The following is a 23,837-nucleotide window of genomic DNA, read 5'->3' on the forward strand; positions in this document are numbered from 1 at the left end:
GTAAATGAAGGTTTACATATTGCTTTACAAGGTGGAGAATTTTGAAAGCTTCATTGTTGGCGTGGTTGTGTGTAACGCAAAACAGAGCTTTTAAAAAAATACAGCAGTCACACTGAGCATTGCAGATATTTTTACATTAAGCAGAGCGTACTCAGAATCTCACACCTGAGTGTATGAGAGAGATGAGTATTTGGAGAAACAATGATGTGCTTCACTATTAAACATTATTCATTGTTAAAGGGGACCTCTACAATTGTGGGCAATTGCATTTCTCTCTGGTTGTTTACAATCCGAAGCTAAGCATCTTTTTAAGATGGAATTGTGTGTTTGAGGGGAAAAAAATAGAGAGAAAGCCTAGCGGACTGTTTGACTTTTCATTCATATAAAGACACTGGGGCTTCGTAAACATCAGACTGGTTTTCAGAGAGCAAACAGACTTGAGAGCTAGCAAATGGAGAGGAAACATCTTCTGAATGTTATTTAAAAAAATTAAAGTTGTGAACTATGAATTTTAAAGCCATTATATACTGCTCAGGAACTTTGTCTTTATCATTATGGAATGAGAGAATATGTTCATATTTGTGAATTTTTGTACCAGTCAATAAGTGTCAGGTGATGTAAAGTTACAGAATATTTATCCAGAATACCATTTTATATTCTGTTTGGCTTGTAAAGAAAGTGTTAATCACTTGTTTGTCACACACATGTGGGTGTAAATTTGGCCTGTGCCCCCACTTGGGCAGGGTGTTGCTCCTTTCTTGGCATGGATCCTATTGCTGAAAACCAGCTTCTGGTCCCACCTGACACAGTTGGAGTCGATTTTTATGGTCCCACGTGGCTCATTGCATATGCTAACATTTAATGCAGACACCTGCTGTTTGTGGCTTGGCCAAAAGCATAGCATGAAAAACATAGCTCTATCACTGTGTGGAGTGACCAAACACCAAAGGTGCTCTTCAAGGGCATAGAGTATGCAGGCAAACTAAGGCCATTAAGGCTTAATAGCTTAGAAAATCTAAGTTGTTCTACATTTTGAATGTTTTCTCTGCTCTAACATACATTCTAGCTGATCAACAAGTTACCTTGCCCTGATTGATTACAGCATTTAGCTTATTGTTAGCTGGACTTTTATTATTATATTTGAGGAACTATAGACAATATCACAAAATTCTGATTTGTGTTATTGTGTGGTTTACCATTTTAATAGTGGCCCTCAAATCCCTTTTCTGTCAGTACAGTTGACCTGCGGGGCTGACACTGTATCAGTCTGTTGATATGTCATTGACAGTGCTTATTAAATTAATGTTTGTTATTTATTTATTTTTAATTATTTTATTGACATTTTAAATGTGTGAACATTCTAGAAGCCAATAATGTGACACGGCTGTCCAGGTTTACTTCATTTATACTGTATATAAAGCATTTAATTGCTATAAATATCACACTGGTACACTGCTGCATAGGGAATAAAGCAGACAGCAACTGTGCTTTTATTCATATATCAAGCTTACTGCCACTGTAAGGTCAGAGTAGATTTCACTCATGAAAAAAGCAGAGGTGTTTTTAACTGGGGAAAAAAAGCAAGAAAAACAAATTCATTTGCTGAGTGGAAATGACGGCAATTTTTTTCCCCACCTTTTATATTTTTCTTGGCCTTTGCCAAACAAGTGGGGTGCAGTTTTTTAAAAAGATCATCACAGACTCTGAGAGCTCTGCAGCAGCACTGTATATGGAATTTAAAGTTCTGTATGAGCTAAAAGCTCAGCATTAATAAGAACAAACAAACCCCCGAAGTATTTATGACCTCTGATATGTCATTATATTTACTGTGTATGGTAAGTTTTTAAAGCATTCCTTTCAAGCCTCTCAGGTTATACACTGATTGTAACTGCATTATACCCAAGTTTTTAGAAAATACTGAAATTGTGTAATTGGGAAATGTTATCCACATTTTTATTTTTGTTTTTATATACACCACTTTTTATTATTTCACATTTTATTGTTGTTTTCTCTTGGGCTCCTATTTAGAGTGATGGTTTCAAACTAGGACCCCCAGCAATAGAATGCAATACTCTTGATCAGTTTTGCCACTCTGAAACCCTCTTACATCGTAATTTGCTCTGCTGCCAATGCTCTGCTTAGTATTCATCAATAATAATTGAAGTTTACAGGCTGTTATTACAGGTCTCATGCCAGCGATCAGTTGCCAGCTCAGCCTACAATGTTGCAGCCATTGCTGAGCAAAATCATCCCTTCACTCCAATAAAGGTCTGTTGAGTATTGTAAATGTTCCTGTGCATATACCATCTCCACTATGTTGCAGGACTAATGTAATAGTAGCAAAAACTTACTAAAAGGCAGCTTGTTTTTATCCAACTTACAATTATGATACTGGGCAGACACTGGTTGCTTCTTTCGCTGCAGGAGAAGATCCTATTTATCTTTAAGTAGAATGGCCTTTGGAAGATACAAACTCATACCAGTTGTCATATAGTCAGCCAGGACATTGTACCTCTAACAATTACTTAAATACATTTCTGTTTTTAGATATTGAAACACATCACGTAAATGAAGCACTCACTTAGGAATTGCACCACAGGGCCAATATTTCTCACAAACTGGCTCATATTGAAGGGCTGCTGCACCACAAGGGAGTGCAAAGGTGTTTCACATAAATGACACTTTATTTTTATGTTGAGGACTGTTATTTCTAATCTATTACTAGCCAGTTGTATCCACCTTTTATTGGTGTGTGTGGGTAAACATAGCATATTAATATTGGTCTTAATTATACTTTGTAGGCCTGTTCCTAGCAGATGTATATTAGCAGTACAGTTTGTACATTTAAGTGTGTGTGTGTGTGTTAAATGAACAACATAACTTTAAAAAGATCAGCCTCCCCATGCTGTTTTAGGTTAAGATGCACACAACAGGCTACATAAGTGTGCTGCACTCTAATTTTAGTTCTAGAATGTCTTTGCACTGTACAGTTTATTGAAACACTGTTATAGAGCAGAGGACAAGTTTTGAGCCTCTATTTGATCATTTAAAACTGCACATTTTTTCAGTACAGGTTTTTAAAAAAGTAGTCATTCAGTTAACAAAGAAAAATATATATTAATATGGGGCAGAAAGCACATGGCTATAAAATGCTTTCAGTTTTTGAAATCATGAGTTAGTATTAAGATGATGCTATGAATACCTGACTAATGATGTAGAAATGGCTCTCAGTAGCAAGAATCTTGGTCATAAGCTAATTTAGTACTTTTATTATTTTTTAAAATTATTTTTAAAAATATGTTGACATATGTGATGCATGTTTTGTTAGAAGACATAAAAGCTCTTTTAGTAGCTCTGCGATGGCTACTACAAACCTTGGTTTCAGGTCTGGAATATTTTACAACAGATTAAGCTTATTTTTGCTGTATGTTGGTGGTGGAATTAAAGCTTTACCACAAAGATTTTTTTTTTTTCTGTTGAAACTGGGACAATGATTAGCATTTATCATCCAGGAAGGATGAATCAGCTGTGAGCTAGATAATCATGCACATGTTTAGTTTATAAGTGAATGACACATTTATGTAAATGGATGCTTAAAAACATGATTCATATTTATGACATATATCATCACTGTTGAAAACATTATATCTCACATTTTTGTGTAGACCACTAGACCATTAAACGTTCCAGAATACATTTTTCTCAAAAAAATTCAAAGTTAAGTTTTCTACTTCCCCTGTTTTTGGGAGATAATTGAGTTTTCTTCTGACAGTGATGGGTATGTCAGCTTAATTCAAATTCACCAGCATATAAATACATAAATAATATAAAAATAAAATTAATAAATTGGGTAGTAAAATGTTTATTAGTTAATTGTGCTGTCAAGTATCAGTGGTATTATTGCTCTCCAAAGTAAGTCTGGTGAATGAACTTACCCTCAGCCAGATGACCTCTCTGCTTACTGCTCTGCTGTATCTTCTGATAGTTCATTGAAGCCTCTCGATGCACAAGGGTAATAAACCCATCTAGGAATGCCAGGGCACCAGCAAGGTCTCTCACCCAGACACCCCTACCCAGTGACTGCCAGCATCAAGGTCGTAAATTACTGACAAGGAGCCCCCACTAAAGGGATGGGAGTTGAGGCACTTTGGAATTTAATGGAACTGGGATTGTGCACTGATGTGAAAAAGTGTGATTAGCAGTGTTAGAAGTCACAAAGCTCAGTGGGAGAGAAAGTCACTCTACCATTTAAAATGTTTTACACTAATGAAGCCTTTTATTATACAGACTTATAACTGCTATGAGGTTTAATACAGACAGAGAAAAATCCTGCAAGGATCCAAGGCAAGTTAAAATATACAAAAAGAAATAAGTAAACTCTTTTTTGTGATTTCTCTTTGCTGTGATTGCACTCAATTATGTTGTTTTGCTGATGCTCCAATGTAAATTTACACAAAAAACAAACAAACAAACAAACAAAAAAACAGTTGTCATCATGGAGTAACAAGTGTTTATATATAATCACAAAGAGAATATTAATTGCACTAATAAAATGTTGTAGCTTGTTCTGGCTTAAACTATTGCATTGGAACTTTATGATGTAAGCAATTATCAGTTTCTTAGCAATAGCATGGATTGTTTATAGTTATACAGCAACCAGACAAAGTACAAGGGAAAGTAAAACAAAAATTTTATTAGGGTGGAACGGTGGCGGAGTAGGTAGTGTCGCAGTCACACAACTCCAGGGACCTGGAGGTTGTGGGTTCGATTCCCGCTCCGGGTGACTGTCTGTGAGGAGTTGGTGTGTTCTCCCTGTGTCTGGGTGGGTTTCCTCCAGGTGCAGTCCAAAAACACACATTGGTAGGTGGATTGGTGACTCAAAACTGTCCATAGGTGTGAGTGTGTGTGTTGCCCTGACTGGCGACTGGTGACTGGCGCCCCCTCCAGGGTGTATTCCTGCCTTGTGCCCAATGATTCCGGGTAGGCTCTGGACCCACCGCGACCCTGAACTGGATAAGGGTTACAGATAATGAATGAATGTCTTAAACTTTCTTGTTCATGCCTGAGTGAGTTTGTAGGGGATGTTCAGCTGCACATTAGCTCACGTAATTTTAATGTTATGCTAAGGAAGATACTTGTGTTCAGGAGTACATCTAGATCATGAATCAGATACATTCTCCTGTCTATCACAGAGAACTCATAATATTTGGTGCCCAGCTACCTCAACTCAGAAACTTAGAACTTAAAAACTTAGAAAGTCAGTACATCACTGTCAGTAGACTGACACCAGGTTCACCAAGAACATATTATGGACCAAACAGTAGCTTCTGTCTGTCAAGTTCAGTGTGTCTTCATAAATTGTTTCATATTTGGAAGCCCTCATGGAAATACAATTCTGACTGGATGTCAGGCTGTGTACAACCCCCTATGATCAAGAATCCCCCTATGGGCGAAGAAATGGGATATGGAAAAGAAAGAAAAATATTGAGTATCCCGTGTCCCAGTGGCATGTACTAACAGTTTTTTTTTAACCTTAAATTGGGTTTTTTATTTATTTATTTATTTTTATTAATTTACACTGTGTCAATAATTGGTTTGCATGTAAACAGTGCTTTTAATTGCCTCTCAGGCAGCAAAACTAGTTAACATTGACTGACTTTATCACTTTTATTTATACATGAGTTGGTGATATGGTTTAAAAGTTAAATTTAGTGAATAATAAATAAATGTACATTACTTAAGTACTAAGCCACAAGTTTGAATGTTTTTTTTTTTACTTCTTATGGGGGGAAAAAATTAATTGTTTTTTGGTTTTTTAAACATGTAAAGATGTAAAAGAAACGGGACCTGGGATCGTTTTCTATTGCTCCAAGGTCCAGTTACAGTGTTCTCTGGCCCTTTGTAGTGGATTTTAGTCTATTCAATGTGGCAGGCTGGGCCTGTGCAGTCCCATACACAGCAGGGGTAGATGCAAATTCCTCTGCCATCTCAAATAATCATTAAAAATATCTATGACTTGTGCCACTGTGGCTTTTCGGGCTGTGGCTCAGACAGTATGGGCTTCATTTTCATTGAACGTTGATGAGACTTGGGGGCCCAATGTCCCGCCAATGGTTTGTTGCTGTCTTTCCTCACACACCAGATAGAGACTGATGCTGCCCAGGAGTACCCAGCAAGCCTCACTGTTTAGGGATGTGTTGTCTGGCTGTAACTGTTTGGCTTATGCCAAAGTGGCTCAAGTCTTAATTGTTCATATATAAACAGAGCCAATTGTTTATTACCAATTTTTTTTATTGTACTTGTAAAATCCACATAGCATAATAAATGGATACAAACACATTGGTACTTTTAGTTATTATGAAGAACAAGGTTTTTATTACAGATGTCATCGCTGGGATCTTTGGTTCAAGTCCTGTCTGGGTGGAGTTTCCATGTTCTCCCCATGTCTACGTGAGTTTCCTCCCACAGTCCAAAAACATGGAGGTTAGGTGAATTGGGTTCTCTAATAACTGTCCTGGTGTGTGAGTGAATGAATGTGTATGTGAATGAATGTCTTTATGTCTGAGTGAACATGTATGTGCCCAGATATAGATTGGCGCTCTATCCTGGGTGAAACCCTAGTGCCCGACGCAGTCTTCCAGGTGGATGGTCATTTCTGGTCGAGAGTACACTGTGCTTATTTGGCTGCCGCTTCTCGCCAGTGTCCTTGGGTTTCTAGAAAGGCGCTATATAAGTGTAACATTAAATAAATAAAGGAAAATAAATACAGTCACCACCAGCCACACACCTGATTTCATTTACTGAAAGATAGATCATCCTACAACTAATACTAGGCCTCTTTGAAGAGTAGTTTGGGATTGTTGTTGGGGCAGAACAATACTTCTGAAAAAATGTTTATCATGTCTGATATAACATTACTTGTTTCCAATTCATAGTGCTATATGAGAAACGATGACTACAGCAACCTGAACAACTTAGCCTTAGAGGTGCTAGCCATGCAAAGCCTCCACTAAAGCACTTGGTAGGCTATTTGTCATCTGAGGAACTGTCTGCTGGGAACTTTTCCATGTATGATGATACAGCCATTTCTGACAATGGTGAGGGAATTTTGTTAAACCTCAAGTGTAAATAAAATTTGAAACATTAAGATGATGAGCATTCTGAGCAGCCATTTCCATCTGGAAGAGCTTGCATGCACTGGCACTGAGCTAATATAAGTATTGCATGTGTTTAAACTAAGCAGTGAACCCCGAATAAAAATTCACATTTCGGTTAAATTTACTGAATGGCAATATATCTTTATTTTATTTTTATCTGCTTTATTTGACTTTTATTTAATCTCTGGTCTAGACAAATATATTTCCTTGTGGATCTCCAAGACTAACTGCCGAATACTGTAATAGATGTATCTAAGAAGGTGCCCTTCCATTCAAATGATTAGCCTGTTCAGTTATGTGAACCAGTGAAAGGGAAGCCAGCAGAGTGGCAACAAGTTGAAAAACACAGTTAACAGACTTGAGATGGGGAAAATGGTTAACAAACTATTTATACATTTCTCAGTTCTCTGACCCAGTTTTGGAAGAGCTGTTCTGTTCCAGTAGTCTGAAATAGTGAGTTATATGCAAAAATGTATTTAAAAGAGAATAGCACCTAAATGGATATCATGCAGGGTGTGCTGAATTTAGCCTTCACTCTTAGAAGTGGAGTGAATAAATACAAAATCAAAGTTTTATTTTTTATTGATATTACTATTAAGGTAGATGTATACAAAATTTCTTGTCTGCAGATGGGATACTGTTAGTTCTGATGTTTTTGTCAAGGATGGATATTTTAGGAAGTTGAAAGTTCTTCACACTGCGGGGCAACCCAAAGCAGGCTTCATGCGTGCTGAGATTTGAGCTGAGAGGCCTGATGTCCCTGAAGGCATTTATTGCTGTGGTGAGGCAAGGTCAAGGGGCGACCTATAATACAACAGGAAAACCACGTTCCACACTTTGTGGAATACTTTCAGAGTCACGCAGCCATGTGCTAGATTTGGAAGGCTGTGTGCTGTCTTTCAGTGCCTCTTTTAGAATATATATATATATATATATATATATATATATATATATATATATATATATATATATATATATATAGTACACATACCACATGTCTTCGTGTTGAGGACATTTCTCTTTCTAAAACCAAACAACAAACTGTTTATTTAATAAAAGGGGGGGGGGCTTTTGTTGACTCTTGTTATCTTGGTGAAACTCGTATTTCAGATGTCGAGAAGAATTCCAAAAACATGTTTTGCTGCTGTTGTTGTTCAAAGAAATGTGTTATGAATTAATGTCTTGGGGCTTGGGGTGTAAGCTAGTGTGCATAAACCTATGACCATATGAGGTATATATTTTCCTCTAAAGAATATTGGTGAGTTTACAGACTTAAAATTATGTTCATATTAATGCTGCCATGTTTTATTTGACTTAAACCTAAAACTGTTGTTTATCTTGATACAGCCATGCCATTCCAGCATATATATATATATATATATATGACATTACAAAGAAAAGCTGGTGGGCTCATAGTGTCCCAAGAGCCCAATCTGGGGCTCACAGCTATGGGACACACATCTTTGTCCACTCCCATTTTGCATCATTAACATGAACACATCTCATTCTCTCCATCACATTGTCTCACAGGGGATATGTTTTGCCAACTGTCACAAGGCTTCCTGGTATTTTTCTTTTACTGTCAGTGTACACCTGTGCTCCCATGTAGAATATTGGGAATTATTAATGAATGACTATGAAGTGAGGTCAGGGCTGATGAAATAAATGTAAATTCAGAACAGATCTTGTGTTTGCTTCTTTTTCTTACAAAAGCTCTGACTTCAAAGCTGTATTTCCAATATGTTAATTCATATATATATATATATTTTTTTCCGTTCAATGGGGCGGGCTTGTTAAAACCACAGCTTGACATTGCTGTGAATATATTTCAGTATGATAATTCACCAAAAATATTACTGGTTCACTGTGGCATTTTTAAGGAAATACAATTGCTAATAAAGCAGAAAGCTTACTTGCTTTCACTCATTTTTTAATCTTTAATATCTTTCTTTTTCTGTGGTCTACACAAGATATAAAACGTGACAGACAGAGACATTTAGATGCTACTACATACCTGCAGTGTGCAAATGTATTGAATAGTATGTATTGTGATTGCTAGTTGTTTTGTTTTGAATTCATGTAAATAAAGCACGAGGGAATGACTTTGTGTTTATATTTCTTTACCTGAAAAGACAAATGAAGACAAAAAAACACGGTAGGACTTTAAAACCACATGTAATAATGGACAATTTAGTCATATGGGAGATGCAATTATAGCAGGGCCCACACTGACATGCCAAATAAAATACATTTGAAGTTATGAATCATTTAACAGCAGTATATTACTATGTTATCTGAGATGAAATATCTTATCTCTAATTCTCTTTAACACATTTTAATTAACATCTCAATTAACAAGACTTGGTCAAATTAAATGTATGGTTTATTATACTTGTCATATGGTTACAGACTGAGTAAGATGAAAAGCTCTTAGGACATCTTGTAACCTTTTATTCTGTAAAAACAAAAAAAAAGTTATTAAAATTCTGTATAGATGTATTAAGAAAAAATGCAAAATTATTACACATTAAAAGTTAATCTTATTTTAGCCACTAGGCCTATATAACCTTGGGCGTACCTCTGATAGAAAGCTGGGTGGTGCACTCAGTTCGGCCTAAAGAGTTCTCAGCAACAACTTTGTATTCTCCGTTGTCTTTGGGCCCCACGCGCAGGATTAGTAAAGAGCAGACTCCACAGATATTGGAAATGTAGTAGCTGGTGTTTGTGTTGATACTGATGTTATTTCGATACCAGGTGATGTGGGGTGTGGGGTTGCCACTCACAGCACAGCTCATATAGCACTCATATTTCTCTGGGCTGGTGTGCATTTTCAGTGGAACCGTGAAAGTTGGAGCACAATCAAAGTTGCAGGTCTTGGACTCTGGCATGACGAGGGTGAATTTTTCTAAAGAAAAAATTTATACATATTCATTGTTCACGTTCACTTATTTAGCACCACACAAGCAGGGCAACATTTGCAGCTAAACTTGACATTTGTGATGACACTAATGTACTTTTAGTTATTGATTGGTAATGTCTGATTTATTTATCACCAATAATATGTTGAAAAAAATATGATATTTTGATTTTTAAGAAATTGTACTCTTTATTTAGCCAAACAATAATTTGTAATTTGTTATACCAAGAGAAATGTCTGCAGTGTAATATAAGAAGACAGAAGACTTTACCTTTCTTCTTCATAACCCCCCATGTTTGAGACTCAGAAGGTTCTGAGATCCCCATGTCATTCTTGGCATACACACGGAAGTTATACTCCCTCCCTGGCATGATGTTGACAGCTGTAAAATTGTTATTGAACACTCGATGAGCCACAGTGTGCCAAGTTTGTTTGACCGAGTCACGTTTCACCACCATATAATGTAAGTGGTCATCTCTTTTCTCATCTGGTGATGGCATCCAGGATACGGTCAGTGTGCCATGGACATTTTCCTCCAGTTCAACTGGACCAGGAGGTTTAGGATCATCTGTGAAATTGCCAGACATACTGCTGTCATTTATATGTAGAAATGTATTAAATCAGAAAGTTTAGTCACACAGTTTGTTAGGATAATTTTTAAGTTCCTGGATCTGCTACACTCAAAATTGGCTTCACAACATATACAGTGTTTAATAATCCACGTCCTTTCTTGGGTCCTTTCAGGACCCCACACCCAGTTAGCTAGTTGTTTTACCTGTGATTCTAATCTCAACACTGAATGTCTCTTGTCCCACCATGTTCTTGACTATAATGGTGTAGATTCCAGAATCTGAGCGCTCTGCTGATGGGATCAGGAGCTGAGATGTCCCGTCCGTGTTACTGACTGTCACTCGCTTAGATACAGGCATTCCATCTTTAAGCCAGATAATTTTTGGTATAGGAGATGCCTATTGGAATTAAACAAATATGTATTTTTAGTATTATTTTTTTGACTTTTAATCTTTGTAAACACTTTTTGTAAGCCTTACCTCAAAATTTATGTTGACCCGGGCAGAATTACCGGCTCTCAACACCATAAAGCTTTTCATTTTCCGATCAGTGAATTTTGGCCTCACTGTAATTAAATAAAATTTAATAAAAAGGGAAGTTGCTGTATGACAAAAGTAAAATTCTGCATAACAGCCATAATGTTTAAAATAAATATAAAGTTTAAAGGGTACGTCTACGATTGCAGGGAAACACTGTTCTCTTTAATTTGTTTATGTTCAGAAGCTCAGCGTCTGTAAGTTTTTATTCACTGTTTGAATTACCACAGAAACTCATTTGTAATTTGAATTGTTTACTTTTTCACACTTTGCAATTAGCTGTCCTTGAATTTGGACACATTTCCATCTTAGCCAATATTACCCACCTATGGAGCAGGAATACTCCAAAATGTTTGGAGTTCTCCCCATTGTCTAAAATAAATTCAGATCTCCTTTGTTCCGAGATGAGAGAGAGAGAGAGAGAGAGAGAGAGAGAGAGAGAGAAAGCCTAGCATATTGGACCAAAACTTGCTTCTGACACTAGGGCTTTGTAAAAACATTAGACCGGTTTTGAGCATGTGAACAGACTGGAGATATAGCAAATGGTGAGGAAAAATCCTCAGAATTTTCTAAAAAACTTTTTTTATTTTTAATGTAAATCATGAACATTTAAATTTGAATGATTGTTGAAATATTTATGTCTAAAAGCTTTTAAAAAAGCTGGTCAATCAAAGGACATATCTTTGCCCTTCATAGTTATTTCATCTTACCAGGTGGTGGCATAGCGATGAAGTAGTTGTCAAGATTTTGGGGTTCACCATCTCCTCCTTCATTTGTTGCAACCACTCGTACCCAGTACATAGCCATGGACTTAAGGCCAAGAACTGTGAATGAATTTGTGATCACTGCATTGGAATTACAGCGAGTCCATTCTGTGTTCTCTGCTGGCCTTAGTTCTACAAAGTATCCTTTCGCTTCATCATTTACCCCTTCTTCTTCTTTTGGTTTAGTCCAACTCAAGGACAAGGAGGAGTAAGAGGAGTCAGACACCTTTAGGTCAATTACTTTTCCTGGGGGCTCTGCATAAACAAGTATTTATAGTTGCTTTAGGGTTAGTGGTAATAAAAAATGATTTTAAGTTAATCTGCACAGTTCACATAATTTTTGACATATAACCATGTGCTGGTGTGCATGTTCGTGTCTTTTTTTTTCTTACTTTTAGGATCTCTGGCTATCACAAATTCAGTGGGTGAACTTGGATCTCCAGCACCAGAAAAGTTGATTGCTGAGACTCTGAATTCATATTCCATTCCTTCAACAACGTCTTTCACTCCAAACTGTTTGGCTAGAAACACAAGAGTGAATTAAAAGAGTAAGTGTGGATGATTTGTGGTGATGGTCTTGAGCCTAGTCAATAAATAAAAACTTTAAAAAAAAAAGACATAAACTTTATTATTATTTTCTTTTTATTTCTCCATTTTTTTTTCTAAATTGCCTTTCATATATAACTTAGTCAGCCAAGTCTTTGTTGATTAACATTGATAGTAGTGAAATTCTAGTAGTAAATTCTATTCGCATTTCTACAAAGACTGTTGGGAATCAGTCAGCATGCTCTTATGTAAGGGCAGCATGGTAATATAACAGGTAGATTCACTGTCTCACAGTCCCAGGGTCTTGGGATTGTGAACTCAGTCCCTTCCTTGGGTCACTGTGAGGAGTTTGAGTTCTAGAAGCATTCAAGGCTGGTAATTTGGCCTGGTGACCATTTGCTCCGAAAGCTACGCTGTCAACCCATACGGAAAGTTGTTCCTGGTATTTTTGTTTAATTATTTTTAGCAGGACTAAAGTTCAGAATCTGATGGAAGAAATGTGCTTCAGAAACTATGGAATGCTTATACTTGGTAATGTATTATGTAGAAGCTGTAGTAGTCAACTTATTTTCATTACGGTGGACCAAAAATGTTTTTTGTTTAAATAAGGCATAGTCTGCATTCTTTATACATTGCAGAATGAAAAAAAGGAGAATTCACATTTTTTGGTCATTGTTATTACGTCAAGTATTTTAAGAAAATCGAATCAGTCATGAGTTGAATAGTTAGCAGAGTGCATTGTTACACCTTTATTTGCTTCTTATGTGCATAATTTCTGTGATATGTATTAACAATGCATTTAGTTCTTTGTGAAATTTCTCTGACTAACATCTATTATATACTAAATATTTTAATATACTTAAATTAAAAAAAAACAAAAAAACATCCAGCTGTTCAACCTTTGATTGGCTCCTCTGCAGGGTTTACTTGGCTCCACAGATTGCTGCCCCTCTTGCGTTTCTCCAGGTTGTAGCCCACAATGTTTGTTCCTCCAGTGTTGGTGGGAGGTGTCCATGATAGATTTATGCAGTCCTTGAAGGCACTGACAATTTGGGGTGTTGAGGGTGGACCAGGATAAGCTATGATACAATTTGTAGACATTAGCACAATGGAACAGTTCCAAACGATTGGTAAGCTATGTCCTGATAGCATTAGTCTTAATGTGCAACTGGGAGATTATTAAAGCCAAGTGATTTTTAGATATGTGTTTATTCAGTCTCACCTTTAGTGCCAGCCTGTATGTCATCTGTTTCAAGCACATCACTTATGCCTTCCGCAGTAATGGCCCTGATGCGATAGCAGTACTTCCTTCCATGGTCCACATCTGTATCCTTATAGTGGGCTTCACTTGGGATATTTCCAATCTTCTTCCAGGTGTTCCTACCAATCTGTTGGCGTTCAAGGTTGTAATGAATCACTGGAGAACCTCCATCATCTTTTGGAGGCCTCCACTTGAATTCCACACAGGATGATGATGCCTCAATCACCTCCACAGGGCCCAGTGGATTAGTAGGTTTGTCTTAATTTGAAAGGGGAGAGCATTTTAATCCATTGTTTTAGTCTCTTGGTCACCCTGTTATTTAATTCATAGTACTGGAATCTTTAACATTAAAAGATTAGTTATATCTTTAAGCTTATACATGTGTTCTTCAGCATATTCTGACCAATTAAGTGGTGTAGCATCTTTAAATGGTTTGCCATGAACTATTAACAAAAACTTCCAAATACATAGTCTTAATATTACTAACCTAAAACAATGAGCTTGGAGAGCGCCTCAATAACGCCAAATTCATTCTTAAGCTTGAGCTTGATCTCGCCTGTGTTTTTGCGCTGGCATTTGTTCAGGAGTAAGCTGCTGTGACTGAAGGATTTCTCAATCTTGATGTTGGTATCATTCAGCAGCTCCTCACCCTCAATGTACCACTGGATCTTAATTGGCTCTTGACCCACAAAACGCAGTTTGAAGGAAGCATTTTGGCCAGCTTTGATAATAACAGGCTCTGAGAACTCAGCAAGATCGTCTTGATTCATCCGTGGTGGGTCTGTAACATAAATAAACAGTGTTTTTGCATTATAAAATTTACATTAGTAATCAGTCGTTTTTGGTTTTTATGCATTTTCACACTTTCAATTTAAGGCTATTAAGGATATTTTTGGTAATTGCTTACATTATACATCTCCTTAGGATAAAATATAGCTCCAACAGGGATTTACATTTACCCTATACCACATTCAATCAGCAGAATTACCTTCTACTGTAAGCATGGCTTCTGATTTACGCCCATCTGCCTCAAAGCGATACTTTCCGTTGTCCTCTTCTTTACAATTACAGATAATCAGTTTGTGAATAGAACCATCTTTGGTAATTTTTATGTCATCTGTGGGTTTTATCTGTGCAAACACAAGCATAATCCCAGACAGAACACAGTAATTATGTCCAAGATTTCTCTCTTATTGCATCTTATTTTTTACATGATTTCTTGACATATTCAAGTATTCATGGTTCCGTGGATTGCAGTGGTATAATATTTTTGGTGTGGACGCCATATTTGGGATTGTTTTAGAGCATGGCACTAATATGCATGAAAGGGAAAGTCAGATCAGTTTATCTCATATAAAGCTCCTCTCTCTGTGCTGGAGAGTGTCCACCTGCAGAAGCCCACCTCGCCTTTGGTTTGGGGGTGAGGTAGGTATTAGAAAGTATCGCACTGTGTAGTATAATGAGGAAGTATTTTTAATACATAGGACACATTGCGTTTCTCTGTTTTTCTGTCTGAATCTGAGTGAGATATTCATACACAGACCATATACAAGTCACAGTAATCGTCTTATTTCACAGAGACTACAGACCCAATCAACATATTCCTTTGTCTCAGTCATTGTGGTAACCCTTGTGGTAATGTGGATCGGATGGTCTGGATGGTCTTTTTGGGACACGTCTTGGTGGAAAGATGTACTAGAGTCAGGAATGGAGTTTCCCAAAAATTAGTGATTTTTTGTGATGACCAAGATATTAAAGAGACAAAATTCAAAAAATAGAAAACAAATGTGCTTAACATATATACACTATTTACACTTATACTAGGAGGAAAGGCTAATTATAGTGGATTATGACTACCACTAGTTACACTGGATTGCTTGTTAAATAACCCCAGTAATTTCATGAAGAATCACACAAACAAAGTCCTTTCCTCCCAACCCCCTTTCTCCTGTTCCACCACCTTATATTCCCCACTAGCCTGCCCTGGACTAAACCAAAATAAGTATATGTCACTTGGGGTGTGCTTTAAAGAACGTTAAAATATAAACACTCTCAAGTCCTAATATAACCGGTTAGATCTCAATGCATACATACATTCCTCGATGTTATAGGTAAGTATAGTCATTCAGATATATCAAAAGGTATTAATCAGTGTTCCTCTTTTTACAGGTTCATTGGATCCCCTGCACCAGCAATTTCCCCGGTTCACTGAAGACTATAAAAGCTGGGTGACCTGCGCGCTGCCACTCCTAAAAGGACACAAGTAAGTAACAGTTTCCTACTCATAATTGTTCATTTCAAGTCTTTTTAAAGGAAGTGTCTTTGGTGAGGTGTTTTAGAGAGATGATGTGTTGGGCCAGCCTACATCATCACACTCCTGTCTACAATTAAACATCTGATCCCACTCTCCGTGCGCTCTAAGAGTGGAGGATAATGTCTTATCATGACTGTCTTCCTAAATTATTTCTCTGGTCTGATTTAAAGTTTAATATAATTCTAATAAAAGTTCTCCTTGTTTGAAAGTGTGAGTGATCAGTGAGAGAGATTTAATAAACAGGAATAATAATAATAACAATAATAATAATAATAATTTATTTCATATATCCTGGTTTTTATTTGAGCTGTGTGTTTGAGCAATGAGTACGTCCCCAATATGGCGGCTACTCTGTACTGTGACATCAAATGCAACCCATGATTAGCAGAAAGTTTACTCCACCACAAGAAATAATGCACAACAGTAATAATAAATTAAATAAATAGTGTTACTGATAGACATATTTAAATAGAATACTGTAATTAAGTTTGCAGTGATATACAAACTCACCTCTTAAAGCACTTACCTGTTTTCCATCCTTATACCACACTCCATCACAGTTTGATCTACTTAGCTTGCATGCCATCTCAGTTGACTGTCCCATAATGGCTCTGACATCTTGTAGTCCACTGGTAAAATGAACACCTGGGTCTAGATGAGTGATTTACATTCATTGTCTGAAAGGTTGATCTACTTGTTTTCTTATCATATAAGTCATAAGAGTTTTTAGTGTGTGCTATAGCTCCATGCAAAAGTATTGTCTATTCTACTACAGTTTTATTGCATTTTATGTTTCATAGAATTTATACCTGCACTTCTAGTCTGTCTGTGAGATCAGTGCAAATCCATGGACTAAAACATAAAATTTCTTGTGGCAGATTTACTAAAAGTGGTGCTAATTACAGACAGTGTACTAACACTTTCTGCCAGGATGAGAATGGGGCAGTCTACTAAGTATATCCGGCACTATTCTGCTCCCATGCGTTTTATATATCCATATGGGTATATAATAATTTTTGTTGCTTTGTTTTATTCATTTTTTAAATAAATGTGCTTGAAATACTGTGAATGCAAATGCAAATTCAGTAAATAGCTTCAGCCACTCTTTAGCTCTAAATGGAAATGTTGGTTTTATCTTGTTAATTTGATTAAAGTTAATGACAACACTACCTCAGCATTCTGATAAATATAACTTGGACATGACACTGCACTGCAAATGACCTACCGATTACAGTGTCAGGCACCAAGGGCCCTGTCCTCATTCTCTTCTTTTTCTCTCCTCCTTCGCTGGGTGGTTCTAGAACAGCTTGTTCAGATCCATCATTGTTATCTGACTCTTGAGCTATTTCCTCCAACTCATCTTCAACCTCCTCCTCTTGCACTGGCTCTCCTACCACACCTTCAGCTACAATCCTGGGTTTAGACTTAGGCTTAGGTTTAGCTTTGGCTTTGTGTTGAGGTTTGCCCTCGGCTGGAGGTTTGCCCTCGGCTGGAGGTTTGCCTTCAGTTGGAGGTTTGGCTTCAGCTGAAGGTTTGGCCTCAGCTGAAGGTTCGGTCTGAACTGGAGGTTCAGCCTCAGTGGATGGGGCCTTATTAGACTCCTCTTTTGATTCCTCTTCAGACTCAGCATGTAGCTGTTTAATGGCCTCCATCCTCTCCTCTTTTGCCTGCTGCAGCTTGGCTTGTTGCTCAGCAGCAATCTTTGCCAAGTCAACGCTACTCCCTCCAGCCCGGGTTGATTTGCGTGCTGCTTTCTTTCCATGTTTGTCATTGTCAGCTGTTCAAAGAGCAGGCAAATACAGACGTGTTAATATGCCTGCCTGGTGGTACCACACCCCTCAAATTTATATCACACATTGTGAGTACAGCAAAGAAGCTGTGTGTAAAATTTTGGCAACCAGCAAAATTGTCACATACTTGGACACTCGGCACATCCTTTCTAGGGAACAAGTGTACATAGAATTTTTTTGGGGTTTAACCGTTGGTGTAAAAATACAAAATGATTTGTGAAATACATCAAATGTACCATGAATGGCACACCAGCCATTCTATTTTATTCAGTTATTTTTTTGTGCATGTAGTTTACATTAAAATATAAATAAATAAATGTAAAAATAACTGTAATGTAACGAATGGAGCTCAGCTTTGGCACACAACTGCTTCTTTCAACATTTTGTAATTGTTTTAATTAATTTAAAATAAATTAAAATTGGTTGATGGATAATCTGCAAATGCATAAATCTTACCTTCTACTATCAGCCAGGCATTACAGGACTTCATTCCAGCCACGGCAGCATAGATGCCGCTATCCACCTTCATGCAGTCCTTTACCACAAGTCTGTGGATCAGCATATCCTCAGACACTGTAATATCATACTTTTCACCTTGTACCAAGGGAGCACTCTTTCCCATCCATGTGATCTTTGGAAGTGGAGCAGAAAGAACACACTCAAACACGGCATCCTCTCTTTCAACTGCTTTTACCTCTTCAATCTTCACCAAGAAGTCCACCATTGGAACTGGAACATAAGATAGTTTAGAAATAGATGAGTAAACAATCTAGTATCATTTTAGCTTAATAGGCTAGGTATTGTTTAAACTATTCAGTAGTACTTTCTCTGGACATACAATCATAATTGCTGTGTATACCTTGCATTCAATATGATTTCATCTCAGTTTTCCTGGGCTTTAAACCTGGTTCAGTCCAACGTTCTTTGTATATATTGTTAGCCCACTTTCAGCAACTCTTTTATTCAATGATTAGGACCCCCACTCTCATAGGACCACCACAGAGCAGGTATTATTTGCACATGGCTTATTCTCAGCAATACAGTGACACTGACATGCTGGTAGTGTTTGTGTGTGTTGCATTGGTAGGAGTGGATCAGAAACAGCAGTGCTGTTGAAGTTTTAAAAAACTGTGTCCACTCACTGGATACATCTGGATTCCTTGTAGATACAAAGTCATAAACAGTAGCTCATTTAAATTAGATTTATTGTTATTGGAACTATAAATATTTACATTTCTATTTATGCCATTTTGTAGATGCTACTATTCAGAGCCACTTACAAAAGTGTTTGTATCAATGAATCTCACTTTTAAAGTCAGTAGAGAAGACATTGACTCCCTCCACATCTACTTGGTAGAGTCCAATATCATCTGGAGACAGACCATTTATAGTAAAAGTGAATCGTCTTCCTGTTTGACGCAAACTGTGCTTTTCGTCTGAATCAATGTCGAATGGAACCATAACACCATCCTGTACCATAAAAAAATGAAGAATAATTTAAAACATGCTGGATGTTTATCCTCGTGTTGTTGTTTAATGTATGCGTGACAAAATAAAAATGCAGGTGAAATGAGCTGATCTTCTTAAAATAGTATCTCACCTTATAGAGGAAGATCCTGGCATTGGGGTCCTTGAGGTCCATCTCAAATTCAAATTGTGCACATCCATTATTTTTTATCTCAATGTGTCTCAAATTGCTCAGATGTTCAACATACTATGGAAAGAAAGGCAATGCTTTATAAATGTAACAGTTTAAAAATGTTGAGTATGTTTATGGGCTGAAATTAGAGTTGATAAGTTTATGGCTGCTCAGCAGACAGCCATCTTTACAACAACACATTTTAAACTGAGATTTTTTTTCTTTTGCCCAGTATTTCACCTGTGCCTGCTGCTCTTCTATTTCCCTTTTCTTCTCATTTAGTTTCTTCAGCATCCCACGAAAATCAGTGACTCCATATTCAATACAAATGCGCTCATAATCTTTCTTGTCAGCGCTCAGCAATAGCTCCCAGAACCTTTCATCCACTTCTCCGTCTTTTCTCTCCTCTCTTGGACAATCATTTCTATGCCAAAATAAGACATTGTTATATGTTTCTCAAAACCTAGCCAGTACTGCAGTCAGACTAACTTCACATAAAAAAAGAAAAAAGTTCTAGGAGCAAACGTGACCACAATATGTTAAAGTTTGAACACCTTACCGAGTTCTCAAAGATTTTGTGAAATCTAGTGATTGTTCACGTTGAGCTAGAAAAAAAATATGGTTCCTGTGAGTTGGTATTTTAGATGCAAAGCAGTTATTTAGCAACTCATTCACTCACACAAACACACACACGGTGAAGAAAATGCTAATCAAAGTGGGCGGCACGGTGGTGCAGCAGGTAGCGTCTTAGTCACAAAGCTCCAGGGACCTGGAGGTTGTGGGTTCGATTCCCACTCCAGGTGACTGTCTGGGAGGAGTTGCTGTGTTCTCCCCATGTACGTGTGGGTTTCCTCTGGGTGCTCCGGTTTCCTCCCACAGTCCAAAAACACATGTTGGTAGGTGGATTGACGATTCAAAATTGTCCGTAGGTTTGTGTGTGTGTAAATGAATGTGTGTGTGTGTGTTGCCCTGTGAAGGACTGGCGCCCCCTCCAGGGTGAATTCCTGCCTTGTGCCCAATGATTCCAGGTAGGCTCTGGACCCACCGCGACCCTGAATAAGCGGTTACAGATAATGAATGAATGTATGAATTTGAATAGGTGTTTAATAACTGCTTTTAAAGAATAGCAATTTGCATCAGTGACACAGTGTAGCGGTCTGTTGTACAGATTAAATATTAAAATCTGTGATATTGTGCAGACATACCTTCTCGTGCCTCTTGCAGTGCTTTACTCTTCTTGAACCCAACTGTGGGGGGAAAAAAACCAACTAGGTAAGATTTGGGTTTTTTGCCCTTAGTGCTCCCCCTAGTGAAATTAATTTATACAGCACAGTACTGAAATCAATGGGGAGAGGGAGGGAGAAATGGAGCAATCTTACATAGTGCAGTTTCTGCAGTGCTGAGCCAAGATTAACAATGGCAGATGCCCTGTTCTCCCTATGACAGGTCAGTAGAGCATGACAATTTTGAAGCTGTAATTTTAAGTTACAAATATTATGTAGTGTTGGTCTAATTTTTTTCACTCATTTATAAGGAATGTATAGATATACCCTTTCCCTCCAAAATAACTGGAAAAGATTCATATACATTTCGACAGTAAGAAACTAGGATAAAATCTACTCACCCTCAATCACATTTAGTGTGGCAGTGACAAGTGCACGTCCATAGTCATTCTCAGCGAAACACTTATAGATGTCTGCTTGGTCAACAGCTACATCAGGCATCTAGTGATAAGAATGCTAATTAGGAACTTGTAGGTCTTTATTTGTTGCCAGCTTTTTAAGGTTTTGGACAAAAGTTGCCCTGAATTTTGGTTTTCACCTAAGAATGTCCACTTGGGTGTATTACAGTAAACATTAAAGACATAATATGCCTACTTTTAGGAGAAAAAATAATAGTATTAGTCTTTAAGTATGTTACCTGTAACTGATGTTCTCCCAGGATCGGGTCATATGAAGTGGTGTACTTTTCCGTATTAGAAGTGTCACCGTTGTTTCGAATCCATCTTACAGTTGGTGTTGGATTTCCAGTGACAATCGCTTTAAAAACAGCAAGTTTCCCTTTTGAGAGAAAGAATGATGATGTTAGTATTTTTTGTAGGATTCTAGCCCTATTTACAGTAATGATGCTTTTCCACTGCATTGTAACTACTCAACTTAGCTTGGCTCTCTTCTGTATTTTTGCTTTTCCATTAAGCAAACAGCTACCCGGTACCGTGGGCCAAAAAGCAAGATGATTCAAGTAAAGTAAGTACCATGTAGTGGAAAAGCACCACAATCTGAGAGTTTGGAAATTATACCTTCCTGAATAGTCAAGGCAATGGGTTTTCGTGTGAAGTCTGGGTGACTCTTTCCTGCAGGAAGTTCTTCCACAAATTGAGTTATCATTACACCAGGAACTTTGGATTTTTTCCTGATGGCCACTAAAAAGGAAGAAATTAGAACTTTATGTCACTGCAGTGATATATTACATGGGTTCACTGAAAATAATCAAACCCTACCTTGTCCAGGAGCTCTGGGCTCTTCATCTTTTGACTTTGGAAACTTCATTGTAATACCAGTAATTTTGAAGACACCTGTAAGACAAGTTTGGTCAATTCTTCATAATAAGCAAGCTAGTGTGACAGATCAACTTTCTTTTGGATTTTCTTCTTTATTTAAACAATCAAGCATAACATCATGACCACCACAGTGTTTCTACCCTCACTGTTTATTATCTCACCTCCAGTCCACTAGATCACCTTATACTTCTACAATTACAGATTAGAGTCCATCTGTTGATTTGTAAACATTGTTTGCCCCCTTTCACCCTGTTCCTCAATGGTTAAGACCCCCAGAGGACCAACACAGAGAAGGTATGATTTTGGTGGTAGATCATTCAGAGCAGCACATATAGTCTGTAATTATAAAACTCCAAATTGCTCCTGTATGCTCAGACTAAGTATTGGACAGTGAGTGTAGAAACAAGGAGGTGGTAATAATATCACGGATTTGAAAATGAAGATTTATATAGTCACAATATAGTTATATTGTTGCTTTTACAAAGATTGTCCTTTCAGACTGGTACCTAAAGTGAAAATATTTTGTAAAATCTAGTTCATTTACAAAATCTGTTCTAGGACTTGGGCAGTCATACTGTCTTGACTTTACCTCCGGAGGCAGTGAATTTGGATTATGGCAAATGGCTAAGGCTCCTGTCAGATTTTCCCAGGTATCGTCGGAAACTCCATCTGGCTAAAGCATAATGCATGCAGCAGTGCAGATTAGTTGGCAGTAGATGTCATTTACACCTCACTGCAACCTCAGGATTTAGGCAGTGTGTCTACAACAGGAATTTAATGCTGACACATTTTGAGTTAAACCTTTGCGCTTGCTGAAGTCTCAATTTTATGCAGTGAGAAGAAATCGGACCTTGAAGATGCAGCACTATGTCTTCATGACTGATGAGAGCAAGATGTGCTAAATCCTTTGCAATAGTTCCAGGTGCAAATCAGGAATATTGTCCTTGCGTCACAAAACTTAGTGTGGCATGGTGGCATTCACCTCTCAGCACTGGGATCTTAGGTTCAGGCCGAATCTGGGTGGAATTTTCTTGTTCTTCCTATGATTGAGTGGGTTTTTTCCATGGAGGACAAAAACATGAAGGTTAAGTGATTTGGCTACTCTTAAAACAATGAATCTCTACTGGTTTAAGTGCATGACAGTATGTAAATGAATATTTGTATGTGTGCAAGCCCAGATTTGGACTGGCACTCCATCCTGGGTGAATTTCCTAGTGCCCAATGAAGTCCTCAAGGTAGACTAGTTATTCCTGGTTGAGAGTACACTGTGTGCATTTGGCTGATACTTCTCACCAGTGTGTTTGTTGATTGATTGTTGAATAGAATAGCATTCTGTGCAGTGTTGATTGTAAAGTGTCCTTGGGTGTCTAGAAAAGCATTGTATAATTGTAAGTATAATAATAAATATTGCTTGTAACACCCTTTATAATGAGTGAGCTAAATTTAAAATGTATGGCATGTAAAGGTGTTCAGTTGTGCACATACAGCTTGTGTTTTGTTTTCACCACAGAAACAAGAAGTGGATTTACTGGAGCAACCGCACATAAACACAATGGCACGATGCTCAATCCCAAGTGTTAATTCAAAGGGGATATAGCCCCCCCAGCATTTGTACTTTGGAGCAGCTGAAATGTGTTTTCTGCAGTTACAGGAATCAATCACCCTTGCGATGCATTGGAATGGCATTTGTCATTCAGAAACTTACCTGTATGCCATTAATTCCTCACAGCTAAAAGTGTTTTGATGTAGCTGTGATAAGTGTATCTTTCTCTGGATTTAATAA

At 37.5% G+C, this 23,837-nt stretch overlaps 1 protein-coding gene across 1 annotated transcript; it reads right to left on the reverse strand.

The window, feature by feature from the left end:
- Positions 1–9,607: 9,607 nt before the first annotated feature.
- igfn1.3 (immunoglobulin like and fibronectin type III domain containing 1, tandem duplicate 3) lies at positions 9,608–22,043 on the reverse strand. Its single transcript, XM_066664034.1, has 22 exons — positions 21,995–22,043; positions 21,794–21,916; positions 21,415–21,554; positions 21,119–21,218; positions 20,700–20,741; positions 19,735–19,949; positions 19,456–19,569; positions 19,163–19,325; positions 18,312–18,584; positions 17,291–17,842; positions 16,576–16,716; positions 14,740–14,868; positions 14,239–14,532; positions 13,713–14,009; positions 13,390–13,569; positions 12,337–12,465; positions 11,891–12,199; positions 11,124–11,209; positions 10,850–11,042; positions 10,346–10,642; positions 9,736–10,062; positions 9,608–9,612 (listed from the first exon to the last, which is right to left on the reverse strand). The coding sequence occupies exons 1-22, from the start codon at positions 22,041–22,043 to the stop codon at positions 9,608–9,610; spliced, it is 4,158 nt and encodes a 1,385-aa protein (XP_066520131.1).
- Between the last annotated feature and the right edge of the window lie 1,794 nt (positions 22,044–23,837).

Source organism: Hoplias malabaricus, chromosome 3, assembly GCF_029633855.1.
Source record: "Hoplias malabaricus isolate fHopMal1 chromosome 3, fHopMal1.hap1, whole genome shotgun sequence".
NCBI classification, from domain to species: Eukaryota; Metazoa; Chordata; class Actinopteri; order Characiformes; family Erythrinidae; genus Hoplias; species Hoplias malabaricus.